The following is a 21710-nucleotide window of genomic DNA, read 5'->3' as shown; positions in this document are numbered from 1 at the left end:
TTTAATGCAAATGTACCTGCAAAGCATGATATAGCTGATAACCATCCTTTTGTCTACATGATTACATAAACAGGTGGAGATTTGATTGTCAATGGTAACAGTATATTTGTTAGATTAAATATACTTACTTGTTCTGACGTCTGTGTTTATCAGCTGTTGTTATAATGATAATTTTCTCTACTTTGTAGTCATATCAGACAGTGAAAATTTTGGTATAGCTAATTAGCAGAGTTTTCAAAAAGAACCTGTAGAACACATCATTTCCCAACTTTTTCCCCCACCCTGTTATTCACTGAATGATTTTCCCCAGTATTTGGTTATCTCGAAACTAAGGATGTTACTCTAGGCCTATATACTCTACTTCACACTTGGCATATGGAGGACAAGACAGATATCTGTAGCACAAGGATGTTCCCGGTCAGGTTTCATGCGGAGAAATCTGTATAAATGATGGAATTGCATACTACCATTCAGTCATGCTTAGTCACTATCACAGTCTCCTCTCAAAATGTGTGTGTGTGTATAAGTAACATGATGTAGAGAAGAGATATTTCCAATATGTAAACTTGGGGAATAGTGGAAATTAGCTTCATATGGCTATATAGCACACCTCCCCAGCATGTCAAGTGGCTCAAGTGGGATGGGCTAAAGTGGGTGGTCCCTGGGAGGGGGGGGTTCCAGGGAGGGGTTCAGGTACTGATCCTGGGATTGGGTGGGAGGCTGTGGAGAGGACTTCCATGTGGCCCCTGGGGCAGAGTTCAAGAGCAGCAAGACTATTGGGAGGGCTGGGGCTACATGTGAGCAGTGTTGCAACCCCATGCACCAGAGGCCAGGTTACAAAGCCTGGAGCAGAGAGCTGAGCCCAGCCAATAGCTACTTCAGCCAGGACAGGGGTTTTGGGGGTCAAAGTGGGACAGTCTTGCAAAAGCCAGGGCTATTGAGAGGTCTGGTACAGAGAATTTTCCATCTGAATGATTTTTCAACAGAAAATACAGTTTCCAAAAGTTGAAATGTTCTGTGTAAAACTTTTGAATTTGCTGAATTTTTTTGATATTTTATCAAGAAAACTGAAGCACAATAATATTCAATTTGGGTTGGTTAGACCAGAATCAAAATATTTTCATTTGTTGAACTGAGACGAAATCTTTTGTTTTGAATTAAGTCAATATTAAACTGCATTCCATAATCTCCCATGATGCAGCATTGTTTCCCCTCTGAGCAAAGGGTGTGGTGTATCATGGAAAATGTAGGCACACCAGGGAGCGTAGCCTAGACAGTGGAGAGGATCAGGCAATCAGAACCACAATTCTCATGAGGCAATGCACCAAAATAAGGAAATACAATTTAATCTTTAACTTGTTCAAAATGAAGTATTTTTGGTCAGTTCAACAACCAGAAGGAAATATTTAAATTTGAGAGTGTTGAAATTTTTTGTTTTTGATCAAAATTGCCCAAACATTCATTTCTGAACTGAAATTTTTCTAAGTTTTTATTTAATAAAAAATGCTGATTTTTCAACTTTTTGACCTGATTGAGAACAGAAAAAATGGGACGGAAATTCTGATTTTTTTGCTCAGCTTTAATATATATGTGTGTATTGATTATGTCAGTATCAACTCCCACTCCGTTCACTGTGAACACAATTGAATCACATGAACGAGAAGAGAAGTCCATACCCATGCCAGAAGTAAAGCGAATAAATGCACGTGGACTGGGATCTGCAGGCTTTCAGCCATCATTGACTAAGAATCTTTGTTCACTAGTGATACTTCATGCTCCTCTGAACATTGAAAGCAAGATTTATCCCCATATGCCTAACTTAGTATTCAGAAAATTATGGAAATATAACAGCAAGTCAAATGTGTTGCAGGCTGAAAAGTTAATGTACATGTATTTGTCAAGCTTCCAAGAGAAATAAAAAGGGTGGGTGAAAGAAAGGGAGATATTATAATTAAGCAGTAAGTGGAGACTGGATTCAATAAAAAGTCCATTTGGTTTACATGCTGCGGAAGCCTTCACAAACCCAGACAAATTGATTTTTCTGTGGCTTTTGCGGACTTCTGTGGCAGGAAGCTGGATATATATATAAAAAAATGATTGACTCCATCCTCAAGACACTGCGAAAAATTCAGTAGTATGATTAATGCATGCTTTGTGTGCAGTTTGGCTCAAGGCATTCCCAGGATCTCAGAACTACATTCACAGTGGAGAACAGTGTAAATGCAGTATCTATAAATTGGATTCGTGTTTCTGTCTGACATTTTCCATAATTTTCTGAGCCATTTTGGCTAGTTATTAACCTATTTATCAGAGATGGGCTCCCAGACTGGAATAATGAGTCCTAATGCTTTTGAATTTTGGGAAAATTTGGATTAGGACCTAAATTTAGTGACTGCCCTCATTTCTCTTGTGGGTCAAAGCAAAACTGTAGCTCCAAACACTCCCAACTTTGAGGAAGTTCTGATGTAGATTATAGTTCATAGCTCAAGCCCATCTCCAATACTTATTTAAACAAGTTTTCTCCTCCCATTCTCTCTCACTTGATCCTACTGTGGAGTCAGAGTACATCATTTGAAAACATGCATTCTTATGCCAGCAAACTATCATAACTTAGAGTATTATATTCTGTTCTCCACAAATAAGGGACAGGAATGGATGCATGGATATGTAGACAGATAGACAATATGTGCATTTCCATTCAGTAGATTTGAATCTGAACATGCCTGCAATCCTGCTATATGTAATTAAGTAGCTAACAAAAGTATATCTTCAGAAGAGCATCTCAGTACAGACCTTCACATACCTGGAAAAGCAGGAGCTGCAGCAGGAGTCTCTGCTCCCTCTGTGGGAATGCCCAAGATCTGAAGGGTATATTCTGCAGCATAGGTCTTGGCTTCATCAACATATGCACTAAGCTTAGGAGGTGTGAAGGGATGTCTATGAATCAGAAATAAAACATTAGCTGTTTTTAGTATTCTAAGGATCAGACACACACTCCTCACAGACCAGGATACACCAACTCAGAGTGGCACCAGCCCCTGCCAGAACAACAGATGCAAAACCTGCAGACCTACCTCCTCTGCTACAATGTTCAAAACTTCCCACAATGCACCTTTCAAGGTCTATAAACCCTACACCAGCCTACCACAACGTGTGATGTATCTCAACCAATGCACTATATGCCCCTCAAAACACTTATGTGGATGAAACCAGAAAAGTACTATGCTCTCAAATGAATTCAAATGATAAAAGACAAAAACACTGTATCACCCCTGGGTGAACACTTTTCACAAAATAATCACTACATGTCTGACCTCTCAGTTTTATCCTCAAAGGAAACCTGCATACACCTCCAGAAGATGAGCCTGGGAGTCTAAATTCATAACTTTGCAAGACTAAAAATCATGGACTGAACAGACACACTGGATTTATAGCTTATTACAACTAGCTATAACCCACTTACTCTTACGACCCCTCCCCCCGCATATGTCTTTGTTTCTCCTTTCCTTTCCCCCCTAACCCCCGAAGACTGGAGGGTGTTAACAGCTCACTAATGCTAGTCTGTTCTACCATGTATTTAGCTGTGACACTCTGGGTATGTCAGACACCTGCGGCTGGCCCATGCCAGCTGACACAGGCTTGTGGGGCTGTTTAGTTTTGATGTAGACATTTGGGCTCATGCCAGAGTCTGAGAGCTGGGCTCCTCCCACCTTGCAGGGCTCTAGAGCCTAGGCTCCAGCCTGAGCCCGAATGTCTACACTGCTATTAAACAGCCCCTTAGCTTGAGCCATAGTCAGCTGGCACAGGCCAGCTGCAGGTTTTTAATGGCAGTGTAGACAAACCCTCAGAGTACAATTGCCAGCCCTGAAGAACAGCTCTGAGTAAGCTCAAAAGCTTGTCTATCTCACCAACAGAAGCTAGTCCAATGTAAGATATTACCTCAACCACCTTGTCTCTTGCATATTCTGGGACCAACAGGGCTACAACAAAACAGTGTCCTATTCTAAGGATGACAGTTTGACAATTCATACTGCCTGTGAAGAATTTTGCTCAAATAGAAAAATGGTGCATTATTGATATTCTGTGAGAGAATACGTATTTGAGAAAAACACTACTATAAAAGAAAAACACTTACTTAATATTAATGTATGCACTAGTACACAAATGTTAGCAGCCTGAAGTTCACTGTTCATGCAGGAAAAAAAGACATGTATCTTGAAAACTTGCATATTTCTGCTTATTTTTGCAAACTTCCTCAAACTGGAGGTGTAACTTTTAAATCTAGAGTGGATATTTGCTAAATATGATTTGTTAACCATTCTTTTTGATTACATGATGTGGTGTGACCTGGTAAAATGAATCCAAAATATTGTTTAGGTTAGCAGTGGAACTATACCGTATTTGATTGCTAGCTAGTATAATTATAGACAGGGTTAGTGGCTCGACCTATTATTAAGGTTGCCCAACACTTCCCACTGTAAAACCCTTATACTTTGTTTATACTTTGCTAAATTTAACAGTTTGGACTGAAATTTTCCAAGCTAGTTGTCTGCCTCAGACTGATTTTAATTTGGAAAATTAAAAAATGGTTCAGCCATTTCCAAAAGTTGAGTCTATGGAAAAATGTATTGTTTTTGCTGACTGTTAAAAAATCCTGGAGAACTTGTCTTTGAAAAGCTGTAGTGCGCCAATGTTTTGGAGCAGGGGCTTGAAATTTGGCGGAGAGTCATGGTGGCCTTTGCATCAGGGATCTGGTTTTTGCCATCCCTGTGAAAAATCAGAGAGAGAGACATACTGAGAGTTGTGGGCAGGGAAGGACAGATCTGCAAGGAGCTGGAGTACAGGGGGAGAACTGGCATTGACTAGGCAAACAGACTGGGACAAGCAGCCAGTGGTGGGTGGACACTGAGTTTGGACGAGGAACTCGGGTTCTGTGAGACAGTGGGGATGAGCAAGATATATAAGGGTAAGATGGTGACTGGAGACCAGGGGCTGAGGCGACAGAGACAGATTAGCTGAGGGGCGAGGAGGGAGGGAACTGAGACTGGCTGGACAAAAGTCTGAGGAAAGGAACTTGGGGGAGATTGAGTATGGGAGGAGGAAGACTACAGCTAGCTGGGCAAGAGGCCTGGGATTGGTATGAGAAGCCTGAGGAATGGAGAATGGGATTGGGTAGATAAGAGACTGGGATGAGTAGCTAGGGTGGGGAAGAGTTGAACTTTGACAGGGGCAAGTTGGAGGGGACAAGACAGAAAGAGTCAAGCTTGAGGAGAATGGGCAGAAAAGTTTGAGCCCTCTACAGAACATTCCCCTGCAGACTGGGGAATAGAATCCAAGGTTCCTGAGTCTCTCCATTCCTCTGGTATCAGCAAATACCTGTGAAACCCACTAGCAGTGTGTGTGATAAATCCTCCTCTAGTGCTGATTCATGTAGAGCATAACAGCCCACTACTGCTATTAGCTCAGGTAACAGAAGTCTGTGAGGTGGGTCTAAAGGTTCCAAACCTGCTGATGAACCATGTGGGTATCACTATGATGCCACTTGACGGATTTTCTGTTTATTCAGTTTGCTTTTTAAAAATCCTCAGAAATTACCCAGCAAAAACTATTTAAAAAGCATTATTAAGGTTGAAAAGTCAAGCACTTAATTCTGGCATTTCCTAAATTTTAAGGTTACCTGTGCAACTTTAATTTGTCTCCCTTATACATATACTTTGATATAGCCTTTAATTACCTGATCATATACTATTTTTTCCACAGGACTCTTGCCTCATTCAGTAGACAGGATGGATAGTGCATACTGAATGAGTAGCTATCTAATGTTTTGTTTTATCCTCCTTGTTCAATGTAGAACTTTATCCTTCCTCTCCAAATCTAAAATTAATATAAATAGTGGTCTATGTAGTTGTTTCTAGCAATGATGCTAAATAAATAGAAAAATTTAAAAATTGATTAAAAACCATACAAAATGGAATAGTTACATACATAGTAGGATTCTGGCTGGCAAGGGCAGGAATAGTGATTTTATATAGGAATAGTTGTCTTTGGTCCTGGCCAATTGCAGAATGAAGCTGATAAACAGGTTGTCCCCAGTTATTTTTCTGGCAGATTTCTTCTAAGACCTATAAGAGAAAAATGTATACCAGTTACAACCACATTTTAATGTTCTGGCCCACCTCCGGCACTACCTGCTGCAAAAATATATTGCTTTCCATAAGTTTTCATCTGTAGATTATATGCTCCAAATTCTTAGTTATATATATAACTATATATATACAACTATATATACACACACACAGAAGTTTTGGATGTTTAAAGGGTCATAAAATCTAGGAATAGTGTAAGCAACTTAAACATTCAACCATCAATTATTTCATGAAGATAATTGTTACATCACTGAATCTGATGTATTTTCAGTTTAGCCCATTAACTGTTTTACTTTGATGCAGCATTGGAATAATTTCCTTTGACTTCTATTCATTAACCCATTTATGCACTCTAGAATTCTGCATTTTTAACGGCTGTTAAAGAATTGCGACTGTATTATCCTTCACTTTTTCTCTGCTTCTTCTCCTGCTTAGTTGTGTGTAGTGAATGAATAGTGGGGGTGTATCCCTCTCCAAATTATTTGCCTAAAACCTATTTAAGTTACATTTCTGCCCAGTTTATTGCAGAGGCTACTTGCTTGCTGATGCTCTTGGTCTGTAACAGAAATTCTGAGTGGTATTGCCCTCTTCCTTTTCATTAATTATTCCACAAAATAAATCATTGTACTCAAATGTTATCACCCTACTTTATATTCTGTCTTCCAATCACTGAATATATAGAGTATCCCAAATCAGTCTTAATATTAATAATTAAGAGTCCTACTGGGGCTCACTTTCTACATAGCTTTCTATTAATGATGCTCAAGCCAGTTGTTTGTTCAGACAATGTCATCCACCAGTTTTATGGATAGGAATCTTGATTGGATCCTCAAGGTGCCAGCTGGCTTTAGAATTAAAGGAGGAGTATCTACAGGGGAAGGCCCCATATCCCCTTGGGTGCTCTGCTGCTCATCAGCCAACAAGGGAGATGCAAGGTGATTGGTTCTTGCTTCCCACAATCATGTACTTAAACCCCTGTACAGGATTTATCAGGCCTCTTGCCCCATGTTTAGCTAAACTCACCCACCCTCCCTCCTGATAGTTATATAATATAGGAACTGTGTTTTTATGTTGCTTTGGGTCTGACTAATTACTTGTTTAAAAGTTCAGGAAGGAATTTTTCCCACTGGGGCCAAATTGGCTATGGCCTAATGGAGTTTTTTGCCTTCCTCATAGTATTGGGAAGACATATTCAGTTTAAATAGGTATAGGATTTAGGAATTTCATTTGAGGAACTTTATGAATGTTAGTTCATCGCAACTTGAGGCCGGTGTCCAGTGTGGACAGAAGGCCAAAGGGCCAGTGACCAGAAGAGCTGAAGGCCTTTTGCTGGTGGACCCCAGGTCTATGGGCAAGAGGGAGACTAGATTTGAGTTTACAAATGGCAGTGCTACATAAATCTGTGCAGACCCTCTTTGGTACCCTCTGTCCCCTTTGTAGGGGAAGCGGGGGAAGATAAGAAGGCTCAGCAAAGCAAGCTGAATCCTTGGGGTAGGCAGTGGAGAGTCTGCTCTGAGTTATGGGTTATATAATTGGAGCTATGGAAACCTCTCACTGAACCCACGTATATGCCTGTTATTGGGAGATGTGGGACAAGGTTGGTGAAAGATTAACATTGGAGAAAAGCACTAACAACGTTGCAGCCTGCTGCCTAAAAATCATCGCTGTCTCTGTCCTCATTCACTTGCGTATTCTGATCAAGTAACTCTACCATATACCATGTTCAGTGACCTTAAAATGGAAACACACTACTGCATAAAAGACTATCACAAGTTTTCCAGTTAAATTTTCATCAAGGCTGCCTCCTCTAAACTGTTTGTTCAGTGTTGTAATGATTTGCACTCAAATTTGCTCAAAGTGCATTACAAACACTAGTAAATTTACCTCCCTGCTCTCCTCTTAGCTGGGAAAGTATTAACTCTACTTCTTTGTAAGTGTGGAAATTGAGGCAGAGGGTAGTAAATAGACTTAAAAATGTCATAGAGGAAGGTCTCCTGATTCTGTTATCTGATTTATCCACAAGAATATCCCTCTTCTAATGTGATAGACCTTATCTTTGTTTTATAAAAGTGTGCAGGCTATTCATCCTCATATTCATTCTTATAGCACTGCTCTGGACAAGTTTTTCAAGGCATCACAATCCATCCATCAAAACCACATTAGTGATTTTTCACATTTAAAATTTTACATATGTTCAATTTCATTTTTAAATTTTTATTTGAATAACAAACTCAGATTTGAGTTTGCAAATGGCAGGAGTTCATAAATTGGGTAGTTAGGCATCTCAATGTAGCTTGTGTGCAAAAGGGCAAATGTTTGTGTATGCAAGAACTTAGATATGAAAAATTGCAAATGCAGAATCTTAAATATGAAAAATTGCTGGCAACATTTTAGAAGCTGCTTTTAAAATATTAGCCACCACAGCCCGAAGCTAGTTTATGAACAACTGGTTAGGCCCATTTTAAGATGTCCTATCAGTATTGAAATCCCATGTGAGACATGTACATATATATAAAAACTTAGCTGGGGAGAGGAAACAGAATTTGGAAGGGTCTGACATTTCAGCCTTTCTGAAATGGACCTAGATTAATGAATAATATTGACCAGGTTCAAAAGTGAATCTAAACTACTATCATTTATGCCTTCTTCTATCCTGCCACCATGAGTGTGGGTTTGGTACTTTAATTTATATCTGCGTATTAGTTGTTTTTCCTTCTAAACAATTTTTTTTTTACTCCTTAGCCTGTCAGCTACAATACCCTAGACTCTTTTAGATTCAGTAAGCCAAATGCAGAAGTAATGTGAAAGGGGGTATAAGTTCTATGTTTGGATATGAGTGTGCTCTCAGTGAGTCTGCTTCTCAACTGATATAATTTACATACTGAAGAAACTATGAATTACACCAGAGTAGTGTCCCAGGCTTAGATTCACTTAAGCCCACCTCAGAATTTGTCACTGTGACACCATTTTGTATGTTCCTAAGCAAACCACTTTATCAGGAAGATTTTCATATTAAATAAAAATAAATGTCAGTATCAGTTCTATTTCAGGTTGTCTCTTGTATATCCTTAAAATCTTTAGAGATAATTTATCTATAACAATCAAAGAACAGCCTCTGGGCACTGGGACACAGGATTCTCAGGAGACTCACATAGTCATACTTGTGATTGGAGAGAGAGAAGTTTTCAACTGTATTTTAGCGGGAATATGCATTCTACTACATGTTTCTTGTGCTAATTAACAGACCTCTTTTATAATAAGCAGTGTCACTTTTAAATATCAAGGGCAACATTTTCAAAAACATTTAAGTGATTTAGAAGTATAAATCCCACCATGTGGAATTAAGTGGTGCATCACAGAAGATATCATCCAACCAGGGAGCCCAGTCTATAAAAGAAAATGAGAGCATGAGGTACCTGAACTACACCTCCTGTCAGGCACTGCAGTGCTATTTTTAAATGGAAATGTTTAGGTTTTCAGATATTCCATATTTTGATGGAATATCAGAGTTTTCTGTGGAGAACAGACGCTTTTTGCAAAAAAACTCATTTAGTCAAAAACTCAATTCTCCACTGAAAAATAGTTTTGACAGAAAATTTATGACTGGTCTTAGCCTGTAGGTACTACTGTGATGGTAAGTATTCATAACAATAAGTTTATATCTAATCCAGAACTTTCCCAAAATTCAGGATAGTCTGAATTGAGAATTTTGCATTGCCCAATTAAAGAGAGAGAGGGCTCATCATATCATGAAGGTCAGACCCTCAAAATTCCAGGGAATTCTGTTCTGATCTGGGATTCTGTTTTGAGCCTCTCTCTAATTTCAACAAGTTTGTTATCTGTGTTGAGCCCAGTCCTGCATGTTTTACCTATAAATAACTTTGTGACTTCCATAGGAGTTCTGCTTTTGTCAAGGACTGAATGATTGGATCAGTACATTAACTTTAAAAGGAGGCTTTGTTGAGAAAATATTCAGGTTCTCAGCAGTAGTCTTTCATGTGAGATTTCACGGTATGCATAAAGTTCTGCCCTCGGATCTGGCGTGTAACTCTCATAGAAATTATGAAAGTCAGTGGGAGCTGACATGCTGAGAACTGAGGGCATGTTTAAGTTCATAATTTTTTATTCTGTTACCATATTGGAATGATTATTATAGTTTGAGGCCTCTAGCTATGTAATGTTAATATTGTGATATATTATGCTATGGAAAGCAGAAACTTTTTTTTAATTTGACACCATTCTTTGTTTTTCGGTTTTAATAAGTGTTTTTCATTGCTTCTAAACTAAATGTGTTTTTTAAAAATAAAACACATCAGTAATAATTTCTGAGCAGATATCTCTTTATTAGTGCACTTCCCAAGGATATGCTGGGGCTGAAGTGATAGTAAAAGTAACTTCAATCCAACTTGTGTAGTCTTCAAGAATAGTTGGAACAGGCCCTAAAACAGCAAAACCCTTCTTTAGGCATAACAATGGTAACTTGTAGTTATTTTCTGTAATATCTCTTTCAAAGGTGAGCAGATCACTGTGTGAACATACTTATGATCAACTATCAGCATTTTCAAAACAGGTAACCATTCAAACTGAGTCTAAATCTATTGTATTGTTCAGAAAGCATTAAAACGAAGACTAATATGGGTCTGACCAGAGAAATTTTTCCTAAGTTATTGTACCTACCTGAGGAGCAAGTTTAATTCCATGTGGTTTTAAAGCAATATGGTTCATTGGGGTAAGCTCCATTCCAGGCAAAAGATCATAGAGTTTGTCTTCTCCTCTCTTTTCTCCTTTGACCTGGTATCCACGACCCAGGCCAGTGTAAGCCAAGTATCCACGTCCTCCTAGTCCTCTAACTCCAGCAGCCCCTACAGGTACATTCATGTAAATTTCTAGGAATGTAAGAAGCATTAAACTGAATCAAATCACCGGAAAATCACCCTGATTCTTACTGTAATGGAAAAGTTAGCCCCATTTACTGATTTCTGATAAGAAGATGGGTAGTAACACTGACTGACTGAGAACTGCTGCAGATTCATACCACACTATTCACCATGAAGTAGAACTCACAAGAGGAAGTTTCTTTATTACCTTTGGAGGAAAATACAATAATACCATGAATATAGAGCTAGTACCTACATAACTGTATCATTCTGGCTTTTATCATACTTCTTGGGAGGGGGGGTTATTTATGTTTAGTGCCTGTAATTTCAGGCTGTAAGCTATGAGCAGCATAGTTTCCTTAGAAAATTCATTGCAGATGAGAAGATATGGTGAATCAGGAAATTCTAATTGATTACAGTACATAACTAAGATTGTCCTTATTCCTATGGTATCACTTCTCTTAGGGATTATCAATAATTTAATCAATATAAACCAGATCTCTACCCCTCTGCATCTTTCAAATTGTTTTCCTAAAGTGCCTTGAAATGTTTTAGTTAAGAGGAATGTCCTAGTTGTTTCTGACTGACTTTCCCATCTTCTCTGTTCTGTTCAGTCAACATAGGGCTTAACTTTCCATTGAATTAATGCACAGATTACTTTTGATTTTTTGCCATGTTTCTAACCTGATTTACAGTTGAAGAGTAACAGGGACAGTTAAAAATTAGATTGATTACTGCCCGTTGGTATAATTTAAGATTTTTAATGAATTTGGAATACATAGATTTCCCCCCCCACTTCTTTGAACTAATGACCATTTTCTCACATTACAACTGGTTCCTTTCAGAAGGATTGTTTGGGAATTTAGGAGATTAACAAGTGAGAGCATACTAAGGAAAAGTGAACTGAGTGATTTGGCAATTTTGACACTTTTCCAAATGTAATTTTAATGGGTTTTAGATTTATATATGCACAGTAAAGCTAAAGTATGGGCAGCAGCAGTGCAAATTTCCCAAACCATACCATCCAGCCAATGTAACTTGATCTTTCTCTGAAGGGATCACTTCTAGGGGAGTTAGAGATTAGGTTAGTTAATTCAGTCCTCATCAACTCTACTAGAGTACTTCAGACTGAGAACTGTTTTCTTTAGGACTTCTTTCTACCTGGAAATGGGTTGAGAACACCATCTGATTTCACTTAGGACATCAATCTTCTGTCAGTTATTAATGATCTCAGTCACTACTAGACATGAGTGAGAAGATTTGGATTTTGAACACCCCACCATTTAATTAAACCATTATTAAGTAAGTGGGCATGTGAAACATTCACGCCTTAGTTTTGGGAATTTTTTGGACTGAAAGCTTCATTCAGGCTTCTTTCTAGTCTTTCAAAAATTAACTTTAATTTTACCAATCTCTTATGCTATCCATTCCAATAGACTGTTGTTTTTGTTTTGTTTTGTTGCAGGAAACAAAACAAAACAAAAACCCTGCTAAGAAGTATGGCCTTTTATCATGTTAAATAGTTAATTGTCTACACTGTGATAGAGCAAAATTGGAACTATATTTTCAAATCTGTGGTGGTGAGAAATAATAAGATCCCACACTGAAATACCAATCATTTGATTGTTTCAAAATTAAAACCCAACCAACAAGATAGTGCAACAAAACCATCCCCAGTTTAGATTTCTGTAGTCAACATACTTGAAAAGATACTTAATGTCGACAGTGTAACCTGTTAGTGCTTATGGCCACTTCTTGTAGCACAGCGTGAAGCACTTTCTTGTTTTCATCTCTGTTTTGGAGGTTCATTTGTCATTCCCTGTAATGATGCTTAAGGCCCCAGGATGACTAGGGTAATGGCCTTGCCAGAAAATTTTCTGCTTGTGGGGAGGTAAGAGTCAATACACAGAGCACTGAAACTCGTGGGACTGGTTAGCTTTCCTGAAATCCAGCCTTGAGCCACTAAAAGGAGGAAAAAGTCAACTGCTAGGCTTCTGGGACTGAATCAACAGCCAGATGTGGGCAAGGAGTTCTGTTGTGAGTAGAAAACTCTTGTTTTGTTTGTTTTATCCCTCCTGGGACAAAATGGAGGATTTTTGGTTTGTTTACTTTGGAGCAAGAGTAATTCAGAGACTGTTAAAAAACTTTCAGCTTTCTCCTGGGCTGATGAGGGAGTATATATATTTTTTTGTTTGCTTAGCCTGCCTGAAGGTTCTCATCTGCTTTTAAAAGAGAGATTCCAAAGACTGTGGCTATTTTGCAGTGCATGAAGGCTTTTAGTCTCTTTCTTAAAAGGATGTATGACCTGAGGCTATGCAGAATTATAGAAAGCTGGGCTATATGCATAGGTCTGCCCCAGTGAATGGAGATTGTGGTAGGTGTAAAGAAGAGGAAGTAGCTGAGAAAAGCAGGAAGTTTGGGAGATGATTGTGTGTTCCAGGAAGATTTATCGAATGTTTCAGAGCTAGTAATGGGAACTCCTAAGAACAGGTGGGCTGGAGTACCTTCATAGTGAGGAACCATAGGACAATGACCATGAGACACTCCTCAGATCATTAAAGACTCAGGAGCAGCCCCAAATTACGGTCCTCTCTGAAAGACTCTGAAGTGCCTGAGTGATGGGGATATGCTTCAACTCATATAATCCAAGGTGGTTTATGCTAATTTCTCCATTTAGTTAAAACTGGTGGCTGGTGTAAGGTTTTTAAAACTGTTTAGTGGAACCAGCTTTAATGTGGTGCATGGATATTTGATTTCATAAATTTATCTCCTACTCTAGCTACAAAGCTATTTCAAAGATAGATTTCTGGGTTGCCGTAGACATAGCTGCTGGAGTTACCTCTAATGGATGGAGTCCTGATAATGCCCCTACTGCTGAGGTCACCTTTGGTGGCAGGGAAATGAAGGTTAGGAATAGTCGCGAAGGCCTGAGGTGCATAGAAGACTGGAGCTCCAAGGTAGGCTGTGGAAGGATCATACACATGTCCAAATGTGTAAGTGTATTCTCCTAGTAGCACGGTACCTCTTCCCCCTGTGCCTCTGGTGTGTCTAACGTAACTGTCTTTGTCTACTGGTTTTGCTAATGTCACTTCAATAGGGGAACCATCCAGCACCTTTAAAACAAGGAAAAATGCATGGAAAAATGCAAAGGAAGCACAAATGCAGTACAATATCCAGCATCATAATGACTGTTTTGTATAAGGCCAAAGTTCTGCATCTAAGCACAGCTACTTAGGTGGGGTGGCTGAAAGAGTTTGAGAATCTTCTGCAGTGAAGTCATGTTCCCATGAGCAGAAAGGGAAGACGGCCCCTGGCTGCTGTTGCAAAATGTGTGAACCATGCCAGTCTGCTCGTCTTCTGCCTGCAGCTGCTCTGAGGTTAGAGGAATTTCGGCTATATCTACGCTTGGAGCTAGAGTGTGTGATTCCCAGGAGCTAGTGCTAGCTCATGCTAGTGCTCAAGGAGTTAGTGTGCTAAAAATAGTAGTGTAGCTGCGATAGCTCAGGCAGTGGTGAGTGTCAGCATGGGCTAGCTGCCCCAGGTACAAACCTTCCTGGACCTCGTGGGTGTGTACTCAAGATGCTGAGCTGTGTCACTGCTGCCTGTGTTACCATGGCTACACCACTGTTTTTATCTCTATGAGAGCTAGCACAAGTATGCTTATAAGAGCCGGGAATCGCAACCCCAGCTCCAAGTTTAGACATAGCCTTAGAGACACTCCTCTTCTGCCCGCAGTAATGTGTGGATTCAATCAACTGCTCATTTTAAAACTACACTTTCTGAGAAGGTTCAAAATTAGGTAAGATCTGTTTGCCCCTTTCCTAACCCAAACATTACCATTTATATTAACCTGAAAACAATAATGAGCACATGAAAACGGAATCCAGTTGTCATTGTGATGTTAATTGTAAGTACCACAACTTCAGTGCTGATTCCAACAGGTGATGCAAAATATGTATCAAAGGGCTTGATGCAGTTTTTCAATGAGGTACTGTAGTACAGCACCCTTCAATGGAAAAGTGACTGCATTACCTATTTTCCAAAGACAGATGTTCAAGATACTGATTGCACATCTCAGAACATGTGGAGTACATTTGTACATGCACAAGGTGGCTTTATTCAGCTTCTAGATTGAAAAGCACTGCAATGATAAGAAAAATAGTCTCTGTGAAGAGAGTTTTTGAGCTGTATGATACCTGATCAATGGCTGTTTGTTTTACCAGAGACAAATGGATTTATTTTCTTAGCAAGCATGTATTCAGTTGCAATGCAAAGCCTATCGAGCGTGTGAATAGAATATCCCATATCTTTGAATTCATGGACACTGAATTTCCTCTCTTGCTGTCATGTTCTCAGCACAAGAATATATTTTTAATAGGTGTTTAGCTCCTATTAATGTAAGTTGGGGTTATGTTAACACACTGTTTTGAAAAGCTTATGCTCAAATAAATTTGTTAGTCTCTAAGGTGCCACAAGTACTCCTTTTCTTTTTGTTTTGAACTGTACACTCTTCAGAGCAGGGGCTATTCCTATGTGTTTGGAAAGGATTTGGCACATTTGAAGTGATTCCTCAGTAGAAGCAGGAATAAAAGAGGGATGAGTAACACCCCATGATAAATATGTAATACTATTACATAATATTATACACAATATTTGCCACATATGAAAATAATAAAATAGTTAACTCTTAAGACCTGGTTATTGCATTATAATGCCAAAAATTGTATATGGCATTAAAATTGGCTGAATTCTGAAAAAACAACAACAGTTTTGACAGATCTTGGTTTGAATTCTGAACAGATGTTTTGGTTTGACCATGTTTGCAGTCATCATTTACTATTGCACATTGCCTTGTTTTTTGTTGACACATAAGGAAAAGGTATTCAAAGTGCAAGCATGAGATTTTGTGACCTGTTATTCAGTATTAGTCATTTGTTCATTATTCTGTTTCTTGCATCGAGTCAGAACAGAACACTACTATATGATTTAGGTGATCAGTTTCCCATTATGCAGATAAATAGTAAATAGTCAAAATGAATAGTTTGGGAACACCCAAAAGGCCGAAACTTAATTACATAAATTGCAAACAATTACAAAAAAGCAAATTCAGTTGTATGACACCAATATACTATGAATGCTACTAGTGCAGCATTACCTTCCCGTTTAAGGCTTTCATAGCTTCAATTGCATCGTCTCTGTTATTAAAGTGTACAAATGCATAGTCTCTGATTTTCTTTATTCTTTCAACTGCACCTACAAAAATGTTGGGATATTAGTTCTGCAACTGTCTTTTCAAAGGAATACAGATTCGAAATTAACATTCTGGGTTGTGTTTTTAGCACTCAGTTTTACAAAGCACAGTTCTGATCTGCAGATGCTTGTGCATATGAGTATCTCACTGAACTCAGTAAGATTACTTGTGTGTAAAGCTAAGCCTGTGCATAAATAATTGTAGGGTCATGATCAAAATGAGTAATTACTGAACCTGTCATGCTATTGTTTTAATTTGGTCTGATTACCCAACTCAGAATGTTACACTTCTCAGAGTTTAAAAGTTTAAACAAAGTTAACTAAGTAGTCTACAGATCTGGTATTGCCAAGTACTTTTTAAAACTACATTGGTTTAGTTTTTCATTTATGGTTACAGAAAAATACAGTTAATTGAACAGAAAAAGTAAACTTAAATATACGTGATGTTAATACACACTAAGATAAGAAGAAAAGGAGTACTTGTGGCACCTTAGAGACTAACAAATTTATTAGAGCATAAGCTTTCGTGAGCTACAGCTCACTTCATCGGATGCATTTGGTGGAAAAAACTCTCCTCTGTTTTTTCCACCAAATGCATCCGATGAAGTGAGCTGTAGCTCATGAAAGCTTATGCTCTAATAAATTTGTTAGTCTCTACGTGCCACAAGTACTCCTTTTATTTTTGCGAATACAGACTAACACGGCTGCTACTCTGAAACTAAGATAAGAGTAACCCTCTTTTACCTAACAAGTCAAGGCAACCCTTGCAGTCCTATTTTCAGATATATGAAGTCAGCTAGATCAGACTTTGTAAAAATCAGGGCTGAGAAGGAAACCATGTGCAGTAAATGGAAATAGAGCAACAATCTTTACCGAGTGCAAGAGAACTATGATCTTAGCTTTTAAGTGAAGCTCTTAAGTATTCTAGAACCAGATATATGAAAATTTAAAAAAAAAATTACAGTGAGAAAGTGCATTCGAGTGCATTTCAACTCTGAGGATTTTTTATGTCTGGTAGTCTCCACCAGGATGGCTGAATGAAATTGTCAGCTGGTTATGTAATATATTCTTGAATTATGTCAGATTCCATAGAACATTCACATTTCAGTTTGTTTAAAATGTCATTTGGTGTCATATGCTTGCATGATGGATTCAGATTTCTTCTAGGCATATGTGATACAAATTCACTTTGGTTTGTTTATTTATTGCAGCTTGTCCTGACTTTTACATCCAGGCAGCCTCAGCACAGCCAGCAAGTTTAGAAGCACTAGTTTTCTTTTACAAAAATGTGCCTCTTTCTCACTTTGTATCAGAGCCTTTTCCTGTGTTTCCACTGGCTACATGAGATGTGATAGGTTTCAGAGTAGCATGTGTGTGTCAGTACCCATTATAAAGTCAACGAACAGGTTTGTCATCTGTCTTGAAGAATGCAAGGCAGTCCTGATTTCTGAATATTTGTTCTACCTCCAGGGGTGAAAGTAAGTCGAGTGACTTACCGGTACTCTGGGGCCAGCTCTGGCCCCCGGAAGGGGCGGGGCCTAGGGTGGAAGGGGTGGGGTTGAGGGGATCAGAGCCAGCCCCAGCCCACCCCACCCTGTAAGGTAAGTGCCCCCCCACCGGGATAGCAGCACCAGCCCGGGGTTCCGGGAGCTATTTAAAAGGCCCGGGGCTCGCTTCTTCTACTGCCCTGGCCCTTTAAATAGCTGCTGGAGCCCTGGGGAAGCGGCTGGGCTCCAGCGGCTATTTAAAGGACTGGGGAGGCAGAGGCAGCTGGACCTCAGACCCTTTAAATAGCCCCTGGAGGCCTCGCTACCCCAGGGCTCCAGGGGCTATTTAAAGGGCCCACAGCTCCCCTGCTTCTACCGCCCCAGTCCTTTAAATAGCTGCCAGAATCCTGGAGTAGTGGCGTCGGGGCTCTAGTGGCTATTTAAAGGGCCTGGGCGGTAGAAGCAGGGGAGCTCCAGGCCCTTTAAGTGGCTGCCAGAGCCCTGCAGCCGCTACCCTAGGGCTCCAGCAGTGGGGCTCTGGAGGCAATTTAAAGGGCCTGGGCTCCAGCAACTGCTGGGAGCCCCAGGCTCTTTAAATTGCCCCCTGGTGAAGCCGGGCTGCCCAGTACGGTGCACCAGCTCTTACCGGTACGCCGTACCGGGACGTACCGGCTTACTTTCACCTCTGTCTACCTCCTGATTGCCAAGCAATTTTGCAGAACACATGAATATACAGACACATCAGCCAGACAGCAGGAGTGGGGGGAACAAGGGTCAGAGAGAGAAACATTACTCTAAATCCAATTAGTTTATAATCGATGGTGTATTGAACATGCATCAGCTTACAGATTTTCAGTGAAAATGTCGGATTTTTTTTATCAATACAACAGGCCTTACTGCCCCATGCTGAATACAATGCCATCAACAGCCTCAGGAACAACTCTGACATCATAATCAAAAAGGCTGACAAAGGAGGTGCTGTTGTCACCATGAATAAGTTGGAATATGAACAAGAGGCTGCTAGGCAGCTCTCTAACTCCACATTCTACAGGCCATTATTCTCTGATCCCACTGAGGATTACCAAAAGACACTACACCATCTGCTCAAGAAACTCCCTGAAAAAGCACAGGAACAGATCTGTGCAGACACATGCCTAGAACCCCGACCAGGGGTATTCTATTTGCTACCCAAGATTCATAAACCTGGAAATCCTGTATGTTCCATCATCTCAGGCATTGGCACCCTAGCAGCAAGATTGTCTGGTTATGTGGACTCTATCCTCAGGACCTATGCTACCAGCACTCCCAGCTATCTTCGAGACACCACTGACTTCCTGAGGAAACTACAATCCATCGGTGATCTTCCTGAAAACACCATCCTAGCCACTATGGATATAGAAGCCCTCTACACCAACATTCCACACAAAGATGGACTACAAGCCATCAGGAAAGGTATCCCCGATAATGTCATGACAAACTTGGTGGCTGACCTTTGTGACTGTGTCCTCACCCACAAAATATTTCACATTTGGGGAGAATATATACCTTCAAGTGAATGGCACTGCTCTGGGTACCCGCATGGCCCCACAGTATGCCAACATTTTTATGGCTGACTTAGAACAATGTTTCCTCAGCTCTCATCCCCTAATACCTCTAATTGCACAACACTGATGACATCTTCATCATCTGGACCCATGGAAAAGAAGCCCCTGAGGAATTACACCATGATTTCAACAATTTCCATCCCACCATCAACCTCAGCCTAGACCAATTCGCACAAGCAGTCCATTTCCTGGACACTACTGTGCTAATAAGCTATGGTCACATAAGCACCACCCTATACCGGAAACCTACTGACTGCTATACTTATCTACATGCCTTCAGCTTCCATCCAGGACACACCACAAGATCCATTGTCTACAGCCAAACTCTAAGATACAACCGCATTTGCTCCAATCCCTCAGACAGAGACAAACACCTACAAGATCTCTATCAAGCATTCTTAAAACTACAATACCCACCTGATGAAGTGAAAAAACAGATTGATAGAGCCAGAAGAGTACTCAGAAGTCACCTACTACAGGACAGACCGAAAAAAGAAAATAACAGAAAGCCACTAGCTGTCACCTTCAGCCCCCAACTAAAACCTCTCCAGCGCATCATGAAAGATTTACAACCTATCCTGAAAAATGATCCCTCACTCTCACAGTTCTTGGGAGACAGACCAGTTCTTGCTTACAGATACCCCCCCCAACCTGAAGCAAATACTCACCAGCAACCACACACCACACAACAAAAACACTAACCCAGGAACCTCTCCTTGCAACAAAGCCCGATGCCAACTCTGTCCACATATTTATTCACGTGACACCATCATAGGACCTAATCACATTAGCCATGCCATCAGGGGCTCATTCACCTGCACATCTACCAATGTGTTATATGCCATCATGTGCTAGCAATGCCCCTCTGCCATTTACATTGGTCAAACCGGACAGTCTCTACACAAAAGAATAAATGGACACAAATCTGACATTAAGAATCATAACATTCCAAAACCGGTAGGAGAACAGTTCAACCTCTTTAGCCACTCAGTAAAAGACGGAAGGGTGGCAATTTTGCAACAGAAAAGCTTCAAAAACAGACTCCAACGAGAAACTGCTGAGCTTGAATTAATATGCAAACTAGATACCTTAACTTGGGTTTGAATGGAGACTGGGAGTGGCTGGGTCAATACACATATTGAATCTATTTCCCCATGTTAAGTATCCTCACACCTTCTTGTCAACTGTATAAATGGGCCATCTTGATTATGACTACAAAAGTTTTTTTCTCCTGCTGATAATATCTCATCTTAATTAATTAGCCTCTTACAGTTTGTATAGCAACTTCCACCTTCTCTGTATGTATATATATATATATCCTCTTACTATACGTTCCATTCTATGCATCCGATGAAGTGGGCTGTAGCTCATGAAAGCTTATGCTCTAATAAATCTGTTAGTCTCTAAGGTGCCAAGAGTACTCCTGTTCTTTTTGCAGATACAGACTAACACGGCTGCTACTCTGAAACCTATTATCACTAAAGTTAATGGGAAATGTGGGTTTCAGAGACTCTTTGGGTAATCTGATCCATAGTGGCAGCTCTAGATTTTAACTCCTCTAAACTGAACAAATTGTTACTGGATGCTGTATTACTGTCAAAAGGCTTTCCCGGTACAGAATCACTGGCTCAAATGTACAATTCAGTCCCAAGGTGTTGCAGTACAGTATTATGTCCAGTGCAAGAGGCTCAGGGGAGGGGGGAAAATCATTTCAGACTGTTGCTGACATTTCTGATTATAATTTCACTATAACCTAGAGCTGAGCTCGTTTCCCCAAAGCTCAGATTTTCTACTATATAACCAGTTTTTTTAGAACATACAACAATCTCAAAAACGAGTTGTTCCAGAATTTTAATCCATCTAATATAATAATAATAAATATTATTAATAATAAAATAAAAAAGAGGGAGAGACAGAGAAATTTCAGTTTTCAAAATGATCAAACTGCAAAAACATATCATTAAAGCAAATGCAATTTAAAAACTTCCATAAACTGTTTTGGAATCCATTTCCTTTGAGCAGATTTGGTTTAAAAAATGATGGAGTTTTATAGACACTTCAGGTGACTATAAACGTGTTTTTTAGGGAGTGCTAATAAGTTAAGTGTTCTGGAGCAAATTGGGATTAATAACGGGGGAAGAAGCTGAAAGTAAAATGATTTATCTAACAACTTCGTGTTTGCTAAAAGTATTATACTGAGGGATTAAAAGACAGGAATGACTCATAAAGGAATTTCTAATATATCTTTCAGCTGCAGCCTAATGTGAAAAAGAGAAATATATGTAGCAGAGACAAGCAGAAGAGTTAAGATGCTCTGTAATACATCTTTAAACTTTAAGGAGAAAG

At 39.7% G+C, this 21710-nt stretch overlaps 1 protein-coding gene across 1 annotated transcript in view; it reads right to left on the bottom strand.

Moving 5' to 3' along the window:
- Positions 1–21710, bottom strand: part of A1CF (APOBEC1 complementation factor) — a 53928-nt gene that overhangs the window by 5902 nt on the left and 26316 nt on the right. Inside the window, 5 exon segments of the mRNA XM_043519135.1 lie at positions 2804–2937; positions 5986–6122; positions 10824–11032; positions 13863–14136; positions 16179–16276. Coding sequence (XP_043375070.1) covers positions 2804–2937; positions 5986–6122; positions 10824–11032; positions 13863–14136; positions 16179–16276 — 852 coding nt within the window.

Source organism: Dermochelys coriacea, chromosome 7, assembly GCF_009764565.3.
Source record: "Dermochelys coriacea isolate rDerCor1 chromosome 7, rDerCor1.pri.v4, whole genome shotgun sequence".
Lineage (NCBI taxonomy): Eukaryota > Metazoa > Chordata > Testudines > Dermochelyidae > Dermochelys > Dermochelys coriacea.
Note: the sequence above shows the minus strand (reverse complement) of the source record. Positions and strands in the feature narration are given on the sequence as shown.